At 36.4% G+C, this 20,200-nt stretch overlaps 1 protein-coding gene across 1 annotated transcript in view; it reads left to right on the forward strand.

Moving 5' to 3' along the window:
• tefu (Serine/threonine-protein kinase tefu) overlaps positions 1–20,200 on the forward strand; it is a 56,750-nt gene that overhangs the window by 34,020 nt on the left and 2,530 nt on the right. Inside the window, exons 23-37 of the mRNA XM_085944661.1 lie at positions 1,238–1,502; positions 1,837–2,002; positions 2,867–2,979; positions 4,685–4,792; positions 6,052–6,293; positions 8,770–8,889; positions 9,099–9,208; positions 9,667–9,931; positions 11,590–11,751; positions 13,011–13,117; positions 13,681–13,797; positions 14,552–14,853; positions 15,931–16,037; positions 16,602–16,716; positions 19,248–19,429. Coding sequence (XP_085800787.1) covers positions 1,238–1,502; positions 1,837–2,002; positions 2,867–2,979; positions 4,685–4,792; positions 6,052–6,293; positions 8,770–8,889; positions 9,099–9,208; positions 9,667–9,931; positions 11,590–11,751; positions 13,011–13,117; positions 13,681–13,797; positions 14,552–14,853; positions 15,931–16,037; positions 16,602–16,716; positions 19,248–19,429 — 2,481 coding nt within the window. The remainder of the gene's footprint in view (positions 1–1,237; positions 1,503–1,836; positions 2,003–2,866; positions 2,980–4,684; positions 4,793–6,051; positions 6,294–8,769; positions 8,890–9,098; positions 9,209–9,666; positions 9,932–11,589; positions 11,752–13,010; positions 13,118–13,680; positions 13,798–14,551; positions 14,854–15,930; positions 16,038–16,601; positions 16,717–19,247; positions 19,430–20,200) is intronic.

Genomic DNA, 20,200 nt, shown 5'->3' on the forward strand with positions numbered 1-20,200 from the left:
AATATTGTAGCTCTCTAGACCAGTGTTCCCCAAACTTTCGACATCTGTGTACCCCTTCTATAATTCTCCCCTGTGTACCCCTTCACACATCTGTGTACCCCTTCCATAACACTGAGTACCCCTCGTCAAAGAAAAATGCATATAAGTACTTTAATAACAATCAAAATATATTTATATTTTCCTTTTGTAGTACATAAACAAAGTAATAATAAACGAAAAATAAATTCATTCATAATAAAATATAAATAAAAGTTATATTATAAAAAATAACATTCATTATAATCAATGAGAAGGATGAAATTGTTTATGTTGAAACGACAGATCATCGTAATTTGGTTCCCTGGTTATTAATTTTAATCTGAGATGCGGTTCTACACCATGAAGTTGAAAAAGGCAAGATGTATATCAGGAATTTCTCCGTTAAAACTGGATACACATGTTGCATTTGCAACCTAAATGATGTTTAAGTGCACTCCTTATATTTATTTTGCAAGAATCCGTCGGAAGCTAATAATTCCAACAATTGCTCTTCTTCCGCATGCGATAAACCTTCTAGCATGGATGTTGTATTAATGCTTGTTGCACCAGGCGTAGCCATAACCCAGTGCAGCGCGTACCCCCACCAAACTCTTCCCGTACCCCAGGGGCTACGCGTACCACACTTTGGGAAACACAGCTCTAGATCAAGCGGGTAGCACAGCCGATATTATTTGAGTAATTTTTAGCATACTAGGTGCACATGTCCACCATGGTCGCTGTTAATCACTTCCAATCCCCCAGTCGCTGATGACACGCTCAACGGTTACCACCACTATGCCTCTAATTTAATAAAAACTAGGAGAAACTGTACAAATATATCGGCATGTATTGTGAAAATATGTAAAAATAATTATATGAAGAAGAAAAAGAGCCTATGGGACTAATTTACATTCTCCTCCTTGCCCCCCCCCCAATATTAAATCCTGGGTGCGCCACTGGATTGCTACATACTTAGTGAAAATATATTTCCATAAACAAATAGTTTAAGTTTAATATGACACACGATTCAAAACCACATCCGATTTCAGTCTATGAATGGCCTATAAATGGTAATTTGTTTTTTTCTATAGTAATTTTTAAATTTGAACAATATGCCTATGTTTATTAACTGATAAACCTTGGTTGCCGTAAATATAAACATAATTAAATCGATTATGACATGATAAACAAAATTGTACATGTTTGTTAATTCTAATAGAGCTGGCATTGTCGAATGACTGCATGCAAGCTGGAACGAGATGGATAGACAGTGCATCTTGTATCGCTGACGTTTTGCTGAAATCCTACCGCAGCAAAACCCAGCCTCTGCCTGACGATGTCACCAAACTGGTCGGGCTCGTCCGGTTGGCGGAAGGTAAAGCGGCGTGGAAAGGCGGCCATTCCGATGTTGCTTTGCATCTGGTTAAAAGTCTCATTACAAACGGAAGTAACATCGATAATGTCCTCCACGCTAATGCTCTTAGGTGAGGTGGTTTACAGATGTTGAAGAAAACCTTTTTCTATACTGAAAAACCCTAAATATTTAAATGTTCAAAGATAATAAAAAGGGTTACTAAAGGCCTAACGATATTACAAAATTGTAACTATAAATATGTAAAAATATATAAATAAAATATCGGTCCATTTTTTTTCTAGAACTTTTTCTAATAATATGTATGTTTCTGAAGTTTTTCAAAATTGTGGTTCTTTATACTTAATAAATATCTAATATTCTTAAAATTTAATATGAAATAAAAAAATTATATTTTTAATAATTAAATATTTATGATTATAATTAATATTGTTAACATTTTTCAGGCAATATGGTTTGTGGATGGTTGAAACTCGCAGTGAAAGTGCTTTGGAAATTGTTAACAATTACTTGAAGCGTTCTTTGGATTTGTTAGGTGTCGAAAGGAATATCAACGCGAGCGTAGACGCATATCTTTCCATTGCACGGTTTACCGATGAGGAATATAAACAGGTCAGCGATACTTTTTGATTTATTTAAAATATAAGATATCCATGATAGTAATAACCAAAGATGTTGAAAAAACCCTTCCTCTATAGAGATGAAACCTAAATGAAACAAAAAAGTAATCCCTGGTCACATGGCCCCCATAACCTGAAGCGGGCCCCCAGGCCAGAATCTTTGGCGGGCCCCCCTACCTATCGCTAGGGCTAAAGGCAATGTGACGCTTTTTTAATACCCACATCCACTTGAATTATGGAGTTGTCGAGTATCAACAAACAATACTCAAAAATTGCATCGCACAATGAAATATTTTAAAATGTTAATATATTTTAAGCGAAATTGACCGGGCCCCCAGGTTTGAGCCCTGTCAGCCACCCCCCTTTGACCATGCCTGGTCCACTTATTAAGTTAGCTACAAGTAACTTCACATTGCAGGTTCATTTGTAAAGAATTTTACACTATGATAATATTTATTTGCCAACTTGCCGACGATATAAAAAGACAATCCGTCACAATGAATTGATAAGCAGCAAGTAATATCTACATACTACACTTCGGCATTATTATTTAGTTGAAAAATCCTGTAAAATTTGTGTTAAAACCGTTTATAACAGCACTCGAGTAAGTAATCACAATGAACATAAAAAATGGCAGCCATTGCTTGAGTAAGAAAATCGGAATGACAACTGAGAGATGTTAATATTTGTGGAGTTTACTAACTTGACCGCGCTACATGCGTTTGCTAAATAATGTCAAATGCCATAATTGAAATAACGTAAACAGCTCCTATTTATTGTCCTAATTCTTTGGTAATAACTGAATTGGTTTTTATATGTGGGGTATTTATTGCGTATGTGTTTTTGTTGTGTTCAGATGGATACATATATAAAATCAGCAGCATTTGTCAACAAGGTGAAATGTATGGAAAGATGTAAAGTCAGAGCGGACGGACTCAAGGAAATGCGGCAAATCAAGATTTTAACGGTGTAAGTGTATCTATCATTATTCACTCTGATTGCAATTTTTTCTGTTCACTTATCTGTTGTGATTGTAATTTTTGCAATTCACTTATCTGTTTTTTTTGGAGTTATATATTTTTATTTTCACAATTCAAAAATAGTATACTGAACACTACATCCAACGTTAAAAATGATATTTTGAAGATTCCAGTCAGATTCCATTGTGGATTATTCAAGTAAGTTATATTAAAAACAACACACAGTTAAACTTGGTTATTATGAGGACGATGGGACCGACTGAATATGCTCGTTTTAAGCAATACTCGTTATATCGTTGTATAACATTTTTCGTACCACGTTCTATTTAAGCATAGAACATAAAAAATCTGAAAACCATCCTAAAAATCCCCGAAACAAGCATGGCATTCATAAATTACAAAAGAAGTTGTTTATTATAATGAGCCGTCGGCTGGTAGGTACCTACTGACTACACAAAGCTTGGAATTTTTACATACAATTTCAACCATATGCATGGATACTTTTTGAATGTTGTCAGCGATAATACTAATTAGTTAATTAGACACTTAACTAGTGTCATAAACGTAATCCGATCCCGGCAGCATCGGTCTAATTAACTGCCCGGTTGGATTTTATTGTTTAGGGTCGAAAATGTTGTTTTTAAACGATCGACACATCGACCGACACAACAGTTTTGCTCGGTATACCCGAGAAGAAGCTCGTTATAAAAGTGGATAAATGTATGGAGAAAATCATAAACTAAAATGTCAACGAATGTTTCTCATTACATCCGAGATCTCGCTATTTCCGTGATCGTAATAACTGAGTTTGACTGTATATTTGACTCATTAATGAAATCTTGTAATTTGTAACTTGTAATTGCCATATTTTATAAGTCAGATTTCTCCAGGTAAAAGAAACACAGAAAATGGTATGGACAGGGGTGTTTAATTTACTATTGATGATTAATGCGACGGGAGGGTTCGGGATCAGGGCTTCGAACCGTTATTTTTTTTCATTTCGGTTTCGAACATACTAATTTAGAACTTATGGTACTTGTATAATAGCCTGGCGCCACGCTCAGAAACCAATGGTTTTGCTCCACCGCACGGCCATAGCCTTAAATTGACAAAATAAATATATCATAAATTATGAGAATTATGTCGAGATGCGTCACATGGTAATGAATGATTTCTTTGCGCCATGAATTTGACACATAAAATAAAATAACAATGTGTAATAAAACTGATTTAAATTTTGGAAAAATGCCTCTCATTCTTATTCGGTTACCTGATACTATGTAACTCACAATAACGCAAATGTTCAACCCCATTAAATTTTATTTGCTGGTCTTGGATTCTTGGATTTCAAAAAAAAAAAAAAAACTAGATAGTAGTAGAAAAAGTAGATCTACTGAAATTTCGGTAGACATGACAACGCTGGTAGGGATGTTAATGCGCGTGTTTGAACATGTAAATATAAACCTATCTCACATTTAAAGTGACCAATCAGACATGTTTGTCCACACAGTGGAGGCCATATGATCCTATTAGGATCGGACATGGTCAAATGAAGAAAGAATCAGAAATGTAAGAAAGTCATTGAATAGAGTTGAACTGTGAAATCACACCTACCGATTTACTAGAGGTGAAAGATATCTTATGTGATTTTGGTGAAATCTTATGTGTATTTAATTGCAATCCTCTCTTTTTAGTGACGAGAAAAAGGCTCTATGCTTCAATGATGGACAGGGCAATATTGATGAAGTCGAAATCAACAATACGCGAGCGGAAAGGGAACAATATTTGCAGTTGGCTACCAGGTAATTTTTATTTTTTTTTATTTATTAAGAAAAACAAACAGTTACATTACAGTGGAACCCCGATCTACCGTTCTCGCATAAATCGTTTTCCGGCACGTACCGTTAATTTTTGAAAGTCCCGCCAAACACCCATAAGAACAATGTTAAATAATCCCGCGTTAACCGTTCCCTGATTTATAGTTTTCCTCGATCTCTCGTTTAAATATTATGGTCCCGTCACAAATTTTATCCCGATTGACCGTTTTTGTAGAATATGTTTCGTTTCGCTTTCGTAAAATTGTTTATGATACAATGATACATACAGACCTTTCAGTAGCATCGTTTTGTTTGCAGAGGTCGGTTGGCGCTCAGGCTTGCCTCGCATCTCGTATCACGAATTTTGTATCTCGTATCACGAAAGTCGCAACTAAAATGCCCCCCATGAAGAAAACTAGAACTCTAGCTGAGAAATTGAAAATAATTCAAGACGTCGAAAAAAATCCAGGAGAAAAACGAATTTTTTTTTATTTTTACCTATATCCGCATTTATCTTTTTTTTTCAGGGTCCCTTGAAAATCGTAGAATCGGGGTTTCACTGTATAAAAATAGATTGAAAAGAAAGTGTTACAACCTGTAAAGCTTCCACATATCAACTTCAGGAGAGCAAAAAGATTAAAAAAAATTCATGTTAATGAGAACAACTTCGTTTCTTTACAACTACTTTCTTAGTAATGGAGCTTTCTTTTTCTTTTTCCGACCATGTCCGATCCTAATAAGATCATATGGGCCTCCACAGAGTGTTCTGTAAAAATCTTGTTAACAGTGGTCTTACTAACATCAGAGATTAATTTGCACAGCTCCCGAATCGTCACCCGTCGATTTCAAGCATTACCCTCTCCACTTTTGCAATCGTTTCGTCCGAAACCGATGGCCATCCGGCACGCTGTTCATCATAGGCATTTGTATGTCCGTTTTTAAACATTTTCGCACGTTTTTGATGTCCATACACTTCACATAACTGTCATAATAACAGTAATAACAGAACGTAACTCACACGAAGCTCCATCGCGAACAGCTACCAAAGCAAGACTATGCATCGTAGACAGCTTGGAGTGGTGGGGATTTGTAGGCAGGGAAACAAGCTACACTCCAGTGTAGCTGGATCTTATGTTAAAGTGTTCCTCGCGACTCCAGCGCCTTGGAGACCTTATTTTACGGACAACCCTCGTATATAATTTGTAGAAAATATGCATATCAATATATTTTTTGTAATGTTTCAGATATTACCTGTGCACCCTGTGTAATAGCGAAGAGTACAACTTGTGCGTGTTCCGAGTGATATCCTTGTGGTTGAACAACCCGACACTGGAACTGAACAGCGATGGCGATTTGGAGAAAACTCTCTCCCAGTACTTAAACGACATACCTTCGAGGAAATTCCTGCCTCTTGTTCCGCAACTCACTCCCAGAATGACTGAAATTAACGGCGACCCTTTTCAAGAGAAACTCTATAACCTCATAGGTATACTATGTTTTAGTTTCAGTTTAACTTAATGTTTTATTCATGACGTTTATGATATTTTCCGTTTTTCTTATTGAAACAAATTGTATTATGTTATTTAACATAACAAACATAATTCAATATTAAACAAAAAACCTACCATAATAATCGAGGTCTTAATGTCAAACAACACTATCTACAAAAGTGCAACTTTACAGGAGAGGCATAAAAGGTTTTTTTAGTTTCTTGTAACTCAACAAAGGAGATGTTTATTTAAAACATATTGTTCAAATTTTATAATTTTTTGTGTATTGTACATTTATCTTGTTTATGGTGATGTTAAAATTTACAGATATGGTTTTATAAAAATATAAAAAACATTATATAGTTAATGTCAAACTTTACTGTCGATTTAAGAAGAAACTATAAAAGATTGATATAAAGTTGATTGACTATCATGTAGCTGAGAATGTAAAATAACGTTACTTATCTAAAAAAAAAAACACTTGTAGATAATGTTGTTTGATTTTAAGCACTCAATTTATAACTTATAGCTTGTAACTCTACTGTAAAATCAGCTTTTTGGAAATACCGTATAGGACAAAAATGACTGTGACGGTACCAATCATACCATTCAGCATTAAATGAGTGACACACTTTACAGACCTACAAACTTATCTGTAGAATGGCCAAAAATGGAACTACGAACTACCATAGGACACCATTTTGAAAATGTCATTCGTATGTCAGATTGCGTCCAGTTACGAGTCTTTATTGGGTAGTTTTCGACAGTGGCCCCCCTTCCCATTCTTCAGATAAGTTTGTAGGTCTGTAATATCTATGTTTTGTTGTCAAAACAAAACAATACAGCGATAATATTTGTCAGCATTTCCTCAATCATAACTAGATCAGTAGGGTCTGTTATGATTAGTGATTGCGACAATATTTCTTATAATATATTTGTACTGCATTTGTATAAATTGGAAGGACAATGCAGGAATCCTTACTCAACTCATCAAGTCCGCCACGAGACGCACTACTGTTGTCACGAATCCTTCACTCGACATAGTCAACGTCATTCCACAAGAATCAAGTCTCCCAGTTCATTAATATAATCAATCTCTTGATCGCATCAATCTCACCAGTACATCTTTATCCGTGATTATCATCCTTATTATTGTATTCAGTGTATTCTTGTAACAATCAATAAACTCTTCAAACATCCACGCAACAACGACCTTTATCTCCACTATCATATACATCTTCATACCACATCATTCACCGCTAAAGGTCCCGCCCTCGCCTGTTGAATGATTCTGATTTGGAGTCATGTTGCTTCTATGTGTGTCTAAAACAACAACCATGGCATGTAATCGGTTTTTTACCACTATGTGTCATTTTCGCACCCACGATGGCCGCGTGGCTTAAATGCCGGCCTATAGAGTCGAGGGTCCCAGGTTCGAATCCTGGGTCTGGCAAGGACACATATTGTTTTTCAATTTGTGTATGAGTCAGAGTATGGACCTAATAGGTTGAGCAAGTGGCTGACATCCATTTCTCGTAAAAAATAAAATCTGTTAATACAAACCTCCACCCTGTGGAGGCCCATATGATCCTATTAGGATCGGACATGGTCGAAAGAAAAAAGAAAAAGAAAAATGTGTCATTTTCTGTTTTTTTAGTATGTATCATTTTACGTGTTTCTAAGTGCTGACCTGCTCTGCTTGTATAAGAAAAAACATTGCATTTAATTATTTTATATTAAATTTTAATTTTCAATGTAGAATTTTTCTGTAATTGTATAGGGGCACTTAGCAATTCGTTATCTAAAAGAGGACGATAGGCTGGAAAAGTATGAGAAACTCTGATTTAGATGAAATAGCAGTTGTATTGTTATACTGGAGTTTATGATACTTTACGGTGAATGGACATAGTCTCGATTTGAGGGGTGGGTAATTGACAATGGGCACTTTATTTGCTGTCGAGGTCTGACCAAATACGTCTATTTTGATTTTGACTAATTTACGTCAAAGCATGTTTATATCGTAATTATACACGGTTATCAAATTGATTTTTAACTTATTGGCCTCGGGAAGAATTTTTGAATTCACTAATTGTTAACCCAGGCGGCTGGCAACTAACCTTTTTTCCTGTACTAGTCAAAAATCGGAGCGCTTATGTTAGGTACCGCTTTGGCAATGAGATAGCGCATCTTGTTAAAAAAGAACCAATTTCAAATAAAATCATACCGGCTCTGCTTTAGTTAATTCATCACAACTATTATAATACATCGATTCATGGTATTATTGATATATTATGACAATGCTAACAGTATGTATGTAATCGAAGCAAAGAATCAACAGACACCATTTTGATTATACACTAAGTAATTTCGAGTTGCCAATTCAACCATTCATCAAAAAGTTCATATGAATATCTCTTTTGATAGTTTAAACTTTCAGTCTTCAAATAATGCATTATTATTTACGACTTCCAGAGAGATGCGTGATAGATCATCCGCATCATGCGTTACCAGTGTTGCTAGCGATCAAAAACTCCAATAGAGACAAGGAAATACTTAACAAGACGCAATGTTCCTCTCAATCATCATTTGAAGGTAATAAACAATATTTATTTTATAATATGTAACAAGTATACAATCTTTGTACCTACTGGGAACCCAGTGTTTTTCCATCTTTGGCTTCCTCGTATTATATTTATTATCTCGAAATCTGCATGTTAGTCAATACAATACACTCTCAGTAATCCGCCGCTCGATTATCCGACAACTACTATAATTCGCCGGTATTCGATTGTCAAATTCAGTAGTCCGCCACGTACAACTATACAAAGCAGATGAGACGGGTTTATTTTGGAAACTTGTCCTTCGTAAAACATACGTTCATCGCGAAGAAAGTAATGTACCAGGGAGGAAAGTATCCAAGGACCACCGCATCACAATTATGCCGTGTTCCAATGCAACCGGGACACACAAAATGAAGCTTTTGCTCATAGGGAAAGCCAGGAATCAATAAGCAAAACAAAGAAATTAATAAGCTTGGTTTATAAATGTATAATTTAGTATACTTGATTTTGATTATAAATAAAACCATAATTTGCTAGTACAAATTTCTCAAAAAAATTATTTTTACGAAATATTTACCTGTTTTAATTTTTACCATATTTTGTATGTATGCACTATAATCCGCCTTTTCACTAATTGGACACTTGTCTGGTTTTTGGGGTGGTGGATTACTGAGAGAGTCCTGTTTTTAAATCATTTTTGCTTACAAAAAAATATTGTTGTTTTCATTTAATAAAACGCAGTTCAGTTGAAAATGTCCCTCTGAGGCCGACGAAACCGGTCCTAATCTATTGATTAAAAGTGGAATAAGTACTACAAAAAAAAAATTGCGTTTTATTAAATAAAAACAACAATACAATGCAGTTCCACCATGAATTGACAGTTAACAAAATAAAAGAAATTACAAAAAAATATATTTTAATGTACATGACGTTGTGTTTATTACCAATAGATACAGAATTACCACAAGAGGAATCATATGTTGCTGTAGCCAGACAAATGCTCTATTCCCTTTCCAATCGCGGCGATAATCGCTTGGCAAACATCATAAAGCAGACAGAAATCGTAAGCCTCGGTAAGTGTGTGAAAATTATATTCAACAATCAGATTTATACATAATTTGAAAACATTGAGAAACACAGGCAACAGAAAAAAATACGAACCTGCGCCCCTTTGGATTCTCACCCATGTACACTGACCACTATGCTATACGTGTCTTATTTAATTGTGACATAGTTAACTAATGGTTTTTGAAGTGCTTTCTAAATTGCATCACTTTTTGGCAACCGGCTTTTATATTTTAAATTAAAATAAGCCGATACAAAAAACGCGAACTTATTCGCCTGTCTTTGAAGACAGAATGCCAGTCTCAGGCGTTTGTTTTGAATAATTTAAAATACGGAAGAATACTGGTCCAATAATGAGACATTTAGCATTTAGCTACAGGAAAAAATGTGTAATGTCGCTTTTCTTGGTATTTAAAATGAGGTCACCTCACGCGTATCACGCTATATCAGGAACCGCACTAGTCAGTAAATGTTTTTTTCTATTATTTACCGGCCTCCACATTTCCAACTCGCGTCGGTCTTTGTTGTTGGTAGTTTTCTCTGTGGATTTTCTATTAAATTATTATCTATGTCTGCAGTTTACGTCTATTATCTACGCTCTTCTTCTTGGCTTCTGTCAAAATAATATTATCTATAGATGCAATATTGCAAGTCATTTTAATGTACGCACACGCATAAACTGTTAAAACTAATTGAAATATGCATGAATAATGAATAGTAACTCAAAATACTAATACACTAGAGTTGGCACTCTCTATCATTGAATTTATAGAGATAGCAGTGGCGAAGGGTGGAGGTAGGCTGTTAAGATTCGCTATAAATAGTGCACACTAAACTTTTTTAGTCATATGTATTTGTTTTTATTGAACTAAGACTACAATTTACAGATGGTGTTAGTTAGTTTTTAAAAATCAATTAAACCATGCCTAAACGAAACCATAATAGATTTGGTCTAATTTGGGCAATGCGACAAAATTGTGCACACTTTTTCATTCATAGTTATTCGTTTTCGTTGGATTAAATATACATATTACACATATTGTTGGTTAATTTTTTTAATTCATTAAGCCCTGACTAAACCAAACTATAATAAATAAAAAATATTATTCTATTTACAAAATATTCAAAGTTATGTATGATTTAATTGCATACTTTTAGATATTTTAGAAATAGACATGTATTTTTTGACTATTATCTATTATGGCTTGGTTTCTAATGGTTTAATTGAATTTTAAAAACTAACCAACACTATCTGTAAATTGTAGTCTTATTTCAATGAAAACAAATATGTATGTGTGAAAAAGTTTAATGTGCACTGTTTATGGCGGATCTTAACAGCCTACCTCCACCCTTCGCCACTGAGAGATAGTGATCATTCAAAATATTCTGCGGAATGACAAAACCATAGACTAAATTTGTCATAACGTGATAATGATGTATTTGAAATTTAAATGAGGACTTTAATATATGGAGACCGGATCACATTATTTTATAACACCATAGTAGAGATTACCCCATACGTCACCCTCAGATGGTTCTCTCCACTGCATTGAATACCAATAGTGTGAGGCAAACTAAAATGTTACCTTCAGCTTTCATCTTCGCATTTACAGAATTTCATCATAATTTAGATATTTTGTGATTCACATTGCCAATTTATTTCCAGCCATGATCAGTTTGGCGAATGTCAAATTGAAAAATGTCAAGACAAGACAGCTGCAGATCCCGAGGTCGGAACCTCTTAAGAATATAAAGCAGCAGCCTCACGTGTTGGTGCCCGTTGTCACACTCCCTGTGAGATATGATGCCAATTATCAAAATATTCCGAGTAAGTAAACCGCAGAGGAAGTATACTATCGTGCTAGTATCGATTTAAAGTCTCCCACCAATCGATTCTTTGTAATCGGTTTTCACGTAGAAATCCAAAATACATGGGTGCTGTTGATCTATTTTCTAAGATAACTGCCATAAATGCCAACAAGAAAATCTTCGTGCGAAAGGGGAGATGAGTCTAAAATCACTAATTTTCAGGAGAGCTATTAAAAGATCGTGTTTAGGACAACTTTGTTTGATATGAAATTTATTAACTTAGCAGTATTAATTCAACTCATCTCCTTCCTTTTACACACCGAAATTATAACCGTATTCTAAATGGACACATCGGGACTTCCCGCAAATGTCTGCGGCATCCGGGCTAGAGGTTGTGATAGAGAAATCTCATCTTGAGAATTCTCAAGAAATAATCAGAGAATATCAATCTCGAGAAATTAATTTTCCAAAATTTCGAAAAATTGTCGATGGGCATTTTGCAACTCAGCTCTCCTGCTCTATAATCCAGTAGGTTTCACATTAAACTGCCGGATTACAGAACGGAGAGCCGTTCGCTCGGCAGTTCGGTGCCCGACCTTGACAGATAAACACGTGTTATAGAATTATTTCCTATAGGGATCCAATAATCCGGCATAGGTGAAAAATATGGGTGCCGGATTACCGAACGCCTCCTGTAAGTAGAAAGAGTGCTGTACTCTTAATAATAATAATATTTGAGTATCAGCCTTTTCGAGCCACGACCGATTCGGGCAATAGTTGATTCAAGGTTTTTTTTTATCTCAAAGTATTGTTACAAAAAAATTGTACCCAATTTTGGGTCATGACCAATAGGTTAAGAACCCCCAGAGTAAATGCAATTTTTTAGGTACTGTCGAACAAAAAATTCTTGTCCACGTGTTAAAAATGTGAAATAACAATCCCCTCCAGTGCAGCTAATCGCACTTGAGAAAGGCCCCCTAAGTTATCATTTCATTTTACGCTCCTGTAGTGTACGGATCTGTCAATTTACATAATTTGAAGCTTTTTATAATAAAAACGATCAGGAGTGATGTTATAATTATTAATAGTAAACTGTTGGTTTATTCGCAGTCGCATCTAAAACGAGATCTGATACATTATTTAAACACGCCTCTAGCACACGTTGCCGCCATAACAGGTACGGCAGAAGTCTTCTACGTGCGACTACAGCGACTTCCTGTTATCGCCGATTTCTTGTTGTCAGACAATAGTCACAAAATTTAATTGTTTGTTTTGCAGGTGTTGTCAGTTTCTCCGAAAACTTTTTGCTAGTAGGCGGAGTGAATATGCCCAAGAAATTGATCTGCAGAGGATCTGATGGAATTGATCGACCCATGCTTCTAAAGGTATTAATTCATACAACTCGGTTAATTATCTTTATGTAGTATTTTCACTCTAATACCAATAATTTTAAATCATGCACACTTTGGGAATATTTGCATTCTCTATCTCAGTGATTTTCGTTGAGTTACCATCCTACATTATGATGATGCAACCGACGCATGCGAAGAAAGACTGCGATTTGGAGTATGTGTATGACATACTCAAATTTACTGGACAATAAAACGGTTGGAGGTAACCTGAACAGACCGCCGCGAACCCAAATCATGTAGATCTTCCGACATTGGAATGTGTCGAAGACCAAATCCACACGCAGTGTTGTTTGTATTGATGCCAACACTCCTCTGCGGGTTTCTGGTCTGCCTGTCGAGCTTATCACCAAGTTTAAATACTTAGGTACTTCAGTCGCCGACGATTGCAATCTTTCCAGTGAACTTGGAATCTGCATGGGCATGGCGGGGATGCATTCAGCGAACTCGGAGTCTGAAGGCTATATTCTGAGAGGACCAAATGTCATTTGTACCCAAGAAAAATGAAGACAGGTGATGGATTTCATTTGTGTTTGCAGGGTGAGGATGATATTCGCCAAGACGCTGTGATGCAGCAAGTATTTGTGATCGTCAACGATCTCTTGAGACGCAATCAGCACACCAGACATAGACGTCTCACTATACGCACATACAAGGTTACTTTTTCCATATGTAAATCTATAAACTTTCATGATATCGTGGCGGATTGAAATCTTAAAAGGAGCTCTGTACTTTTATTCATTATTAGAGAACGCTATACATGACGTTTTCTAACCTCAAAATATAATCTTAAGTGAAGCTTTCTGACATGTTATACGCAAAAATCATCAGAAATGTGAATACTACTGATGCATACAATTTAGTGGCATGATTGAATCAAAAACCAAAAAGACTTAAGACCTTTTGCTTAGCAGGTGTGCACGCTGCAAATTATGCTATTCCGGCCATCGAATGATTGATAATTTTTATTAATACCATTTTCCTTCAGATTTAATTTTTAAGGTGGAAATTCAATAAGTATTTTTTGTATAAAAATACCAATTACATTAAATGCAAATGGAAAGATCGTCAAACTAAAAAAAAGTATCAGTAGTGGTTGAGAACGCACTTAAGACCTAAAATTAACAGTCATGCACACTACCATTTACGGTATTCCAGCTATCACGTGATATTAACCATTTTTCATAGTCCTCAGGGGGTACATATGCTTTCCATGAGGACAGTTGGTTCTCTTCAAGTAAGACTATTATGAGTTGAAGGTGGAACATTGAATGAAAGAAATCAACTGTCTATCTACACCCATCCCTTTCTCACATCGTTCCAGTATCCCTCCCTGCCAATACAATCTAATGCTTCTCTCATAACTTTTGCAACCAATAAAAGTAACCCAAATTATGTTCACTTTAACAGGTAGTGGCCCTTTCCCGTCGCAGTGGCGTCATCGAGTGGTGTGACGGGACAGATTCGCTAGGCCTCTTACTCGTGGGCCCCGATGGAACCAAAGGCTACCACGCCAAAATTTGTCCCCGTGACATGTCCTCCAAAACGGCCCGAGAACTCATGAACTCCAAACGCACTGGTACCAACGAAGAGAAACTGAGAGTGTTCAAGAAGATCTTGACGCAGTTCAAGCCGGTCTTTCATCATTTCTTCACTGAAAGCTTTTTAATGCCTGCCGTTTGGTATGAAAGGAAGCTGGCCTATACTCATAGGTGATTAGTTTGAAGTTATTTTAATGACTGCCTTTTTATGATTGATTTAAAAGCTATTTGAACTGGGCGACACCTCTAAGCGCGTGGCCACAGTGGTTGGGACGGCGGCGTGTACAACTAAAATATATAACCGTGTGTGATATGCCCATAAACAGATACTGTCTATGAACATTTCACACACGGTTATACGTTTGAGTTGCGCACGCCGCCGCCATCTGCCCGACCATTACGTTTTAGCACTAAGAGAAAAATTCTCCGCCGAATATACAGATCCCCGAATGATAGTGAGATGTGGAGAATCAGATATATTGATCGGTTATAAGGTGCTGAGTTTTGAAGCTTTTCACCTTAGTCGTTGCAAAAAGAACTTGCTGAAAAGACTGGGGGTGTAGAGAAACGTGGGGGAAAAGACCAAAGTTCAAATTAATCCATAGTACTTATAGAAGAAGTACAATACATAAAATTCTGTTTATTCAAAATCAACGAGGCAGAAACATGGAAAAAAAATCGAATTACGTAATGTATGGCGAATTTTGAATTAACCGTTTTTATAATTTGTCTTTTAAAGTGTGCCTTTATTTCAGAGATATTAGGTGATGTCTTAATAAATTAAAACGACTTAGCCGGCTCGCACATCAGAACTTGCCTCGCCTTAAAACGTGTCGAATACGTCAATGTGACGTCATCGTTATTTAACAAAACACGCGTTGCCAAATAGACATGCGCAGATTGGTCGAATGCAACTGATTCGTCTGAAAAAAACATCTGGCTGTTGCAATCAACATGTTGCATCCTTCTCGGGCTCCGAGTCAGAGGGTCGATGTCACGAACAAACACCTGCAAATTGGTCATTCCTATACCGACTCGGCGATCACTGCATTCAAATATCAATACGTTTCGAAGGCTACGCGCGACTCGCTAGATAGATGTACGCGGTATTCACAAGCAACATTAGATCTCAGTTCTCGGACGGCTTGTTCGGCGCACGAGACATGTGATGACATGATGTGAGAGCCGGCTTAAATAAATGTTCGATTACTAATTTTAAATTTAATCTTGTATGACATTCATTTTCAGTGTTGCCACTTCATCGATGATCGGATATATTCTTGGATTGGGTGATCGGCATGTCCAGAATATTCTCATAGACACGTCGACGGCAGAAGTTATTCACATTGATTTGGGTATTAATTAATTTATTGTTACTGCTTAACCTACCCTAACCTAACCACTTGACACTGGTGTTGATAATATTATTAAATATTTGAATTACATATGCCCTTGCCAACTTTGCCCCATGGTACAGTTAGTTATTAGTGTGCCAGTCTTTGAAACTGTAGAACGCGAGTTCAAATCCCGCATCTAGAAAAAATCACATATTGTGTGATCCAGAGCAAGCTTGCTCCCAATAGTCGGCTTGCTTGCAAAGTCCCAATGCTTTGGGGAACAACTAACAACCATTCATTTCGGTCTTTTAGTGCAAGAATTATTCAATTATTTTTATCATATTATGGGCTGCCCCAGGGTGGAAGTGTGTATTAACAGATTTTGTTTTTTTATGAGATATGAATGTTAGCCACACAATATGTGTTTTGCCAAACCGAGTATTCAGACCTGGGACTCACGACATTATAAGCCGACGCGTGAGTTGCTCGGCCATCGTGGGGCCCATTAAAGCCCACATTGTTATAAATTTTCTCGAGATTATACTAAATCATTTATATTGATTAAATCTTTTCACATTATAGGTATTGCATTTGAGCAAGGAAGAGTTCAGCCAACTCCTGAAACTGTACCATTCCGTTTAACGCAGGATATGGTCGCTGGATTCGGATCAGCAGGAATTGAGGGCGTGTTTCGCAGGTAATTGCCAGCCACCGTAGCATGATTGGTCTAGGGTTAAAACCTGACTGGAAAATTTCACATGAGGGGTTCATTTCCATATTATATAGTAGATATCACCATAATTCAATATTTCTGGTAATTATAACAAAATGCCCATTTTATTAGCCAATCAACCAGTGGCGAAGGATGGAGGTAGGCTGGGTAGATCCGATATAAATCGTGCACACTAAACTTTGTTAGACATACTTATTTGTTTTCATTGAACAAAGGATACAAATTGCAGATTGTGTTGGATAGTCTTTAATATTGAATTAAAACCTGCCGAAACCAAACCGTAATAGATAAAAAATATTCTTCTATCTATAAAATATTTTGAAGTATACCAATAAAGCATACGTAATATTAGATGTTCTATAGATAGAAGAATGTTTTTTCTTATTATGGTTTGGTTAGGCAGGGTTTAATTGGATTTTTAAAACTAACCAACACCATCTGTAATTTGTATTCTTAATTCAATGTGTGACTGAAAAAGTGTGCAATATTTTAATCTGATCTCCCCAGCATATACTTAAACTATCAGGCTAGAGCCACATAGGCAGGTGCCTTGCTTGGTGGCTACGTGCTAGGTAACATATCCTAGCGAATGGACGCGCACTATACTATCACAATGGCCACACTGCACGCTTCGCGCCTCGCTATGTGATTATTAGTCACCTAGTGAGTCACCTGGCGAACAAACGTGTTGGTTATTTTTATTGTGTCACTTAGTGATTTTACAAGATGGCGGATGTTTCTTCAGTGTGACAAACATCAAACACCGTTTATTTTGAGGTTATGACGCATGGGATGAATTGACGTTATGCACCCAGCAAGTTCGAATTTGAGACTTTCGAAATTTTAAACTTAAAATTCTCTGTGAGATAATAGCTTTCTGGTTAGTTTTATGACATATCTCATTGTTGACTTGAGCACTCCCAAATGTCAAATGAATTTGTACCTAAGCACGTAGCGTGCAATGTGGCAGTTTTGTTTTTAGTAGACAAGCATAGCACAGCCATGGGTCCCACATCCCGAAGCGGGCCCCCCTGGTGTTCGAGGTAAAATTAATTAATGAATTACCGATTTTTTGCATTTTTAATACACCTACTTTTATGTTGTTATGCACAATAATTGTGAACTTGTCGATTATCGACAATAATCAAAAATTGCATCGCACCACCACATATTATTAAATGTTATAACGCTTGAAGTGAAACAGCGCCATTTTTTTACTATTAGGCCATTTTGTGATGTGTGTTTATCTCACTTGGCTGGTCGATCTAGCACTAGCGAAGCACCTACCTATGTGGCCGAAGCCTTATGGTTTCATTTAAACAGGATTAAATTGTATTTTAAAAACTAACCAACGCCATCTTCAATTCGTATTCTAAGTTGAATGAAAACAGATAAGTATGACTGACAAAGTTTGGTGTGCACTATTGATGTCGCATCTCCAAAGCGTACTTCCACGCGTAATTGCAATAAATATAAGCAAAACACATTTTGACCTATCAGTTTTGCATCTTTTAAATTCAATGATTAATTTTTGTGTATGAATTTTTTATTAGATTTTCACCATATTACTATGTGGACTTACGGTTTCTGGAAAGACGCCTCATATGTACATTTATTGTCTTTTTGAAGTTATACTTCTTTTGGCGCGTTTGGGAAATCAGATCAGAGTGTATTTTTGGCGTGTGACATGTAACACATAATTTATTTTTTCACACGAAAAAAAACGCACTTGATTGGATTCGATCTGATTGTTCGGTTATCAGCCGAATGCACTACCTTTACACCACGGTATGGTACTGCAATCATGACGATTATACAGTATAATATTATAGTTTAGAATTGTTCCGTTGCCTAGGCAGCGAATTTATTATTGTCAGCCATTTGCAATTCCTTACGTAAACAAATGATTAAACGTCAGAGTGACATTTGGTACTTTAAAAATAAAAACAACGAGAAACCATTATATAACTTAGTAATATAAGTTAAAGTATATAGAAATAAACCAACGGCATTTTAATAAGTGGTCCTTTTTTTTGAGTGTGTAATTTAATAAGATAATTAAGAGCTAGTTAAAGAATCTAGTTTATCACAAGTTTTATTTTTGTTTTGTTACGCCAAAGAAGTATTACTTCTAACGCGCGTACATAAGTACACATACCGATTTCTTATGAGGACTTACAGTTTTTGGAAAGACACCTCACATGTACATTTATTGTCTTTTTTATTTACATTTATTTACCTTTAAGATTGTATTTTTTTCCATTTCTTCTTCCTACCCATTGAATGAATAGCCAACAATAAATTACGTATGTTCAATACAGAATTACATTCCTAAAACTTGAGATTTGTTACCTAACAAAATTTACCTTCTTTCAAATAAGCTGGATGTCTTTCCTGAAATATCTAAATATTGTATTCCAAAACCAATGAACTTTTTTGAATTCCTCGAGATTTTGGATCTACCGCTTGAAATAAAATAAGAAATATTGTTTCAGGTCATGTGAGAAGACTATGGATGTCTTGAAAAAGAATCAAGAAACTCTCCTGACGATCTTGGAAGTCCTGCTGTGTGACCCTCTGTACATGTGGACCGTCACCCCCCAGAAAGCGTACGAAAAACAGAACGACGAAGCGCCCTCGATGGTTGGTCCGTCGGTTGCTGTTACGCAGATTGCCGGTAATTAATTACTACTAATAAGTTTATTACAGAAGTCAAGTAAGTGCTCTAACCTAAATTCAGCTGTAGCGTCTTAACCTTTGCAAGTTACCGGCCAAACTTACTGCGAATTTGCGGAATTACAATCGACGGGGTTTTTCTCATTGAGCTCTAGATTTCAATGTGTATATGCGTATCAAAACCAAATGCCGCCTATTCGACGCTTGCATTCTGACGGTGCTGCTTTAGGCCGGGAATATACGGGCAACTTCGTGTTGCTGCTGCTAGCAGCAAACGAGCAGCCGATTAGAGCAACTCGTGCTGCCATAATCGGCAGCAAACGAGCTGCCGACCAAGGCAACTCATGTTGCTGTGCTTGGCAGCAAATGTGTCAGCGGGAGCTGGAGTTTACGAACGAATGTCGACTCATATCCAAAATGAATGTTAAAGGCAGTGGCGATGCGCCTTTGAGAGCGCTGGAGCGGTGAACACCTACCCACTCAATTTATGCGAAAAGATTTTTTTTTTAAAATAAGTATTTCATTTATTAAAAGTGTTCTGATCTATTACCGTAGTCATTAATTCATATACAAAAACAAATTGTAATAAGTATGTGTTTTTAACCGGCTATTTTAAATATAATATACAATAATTCACGCGTCGCGCTGGCATCGTCCGTGTGGTTTCGCTTTGCCAAATGCAATGCTATTCGGGAGCGAGTTCCTCGATCACACAAGCAATCATGCCTTGTAATGAGAATGAGTGCGACAGCAATAATATTCGTCTGTAGGT

The sequence above is a fragment of the Rhyacophila brunnea genome, unplaced genomic scaffold (assembly GCF_057557595.1).
Source record: "Rhyacophila brunnea isolate RB1 unplaced genomic scaffold, BYU_Rbru_1.0 scaffold_17, whole genome shotgun sequence".
Lineage (NCBI taxonomy): Eukaryota > Metazoa > Arthropoda > Insecta > Trichoptera > Rhyacophilidae > Rhyacophila > Rhyacophila brunnea.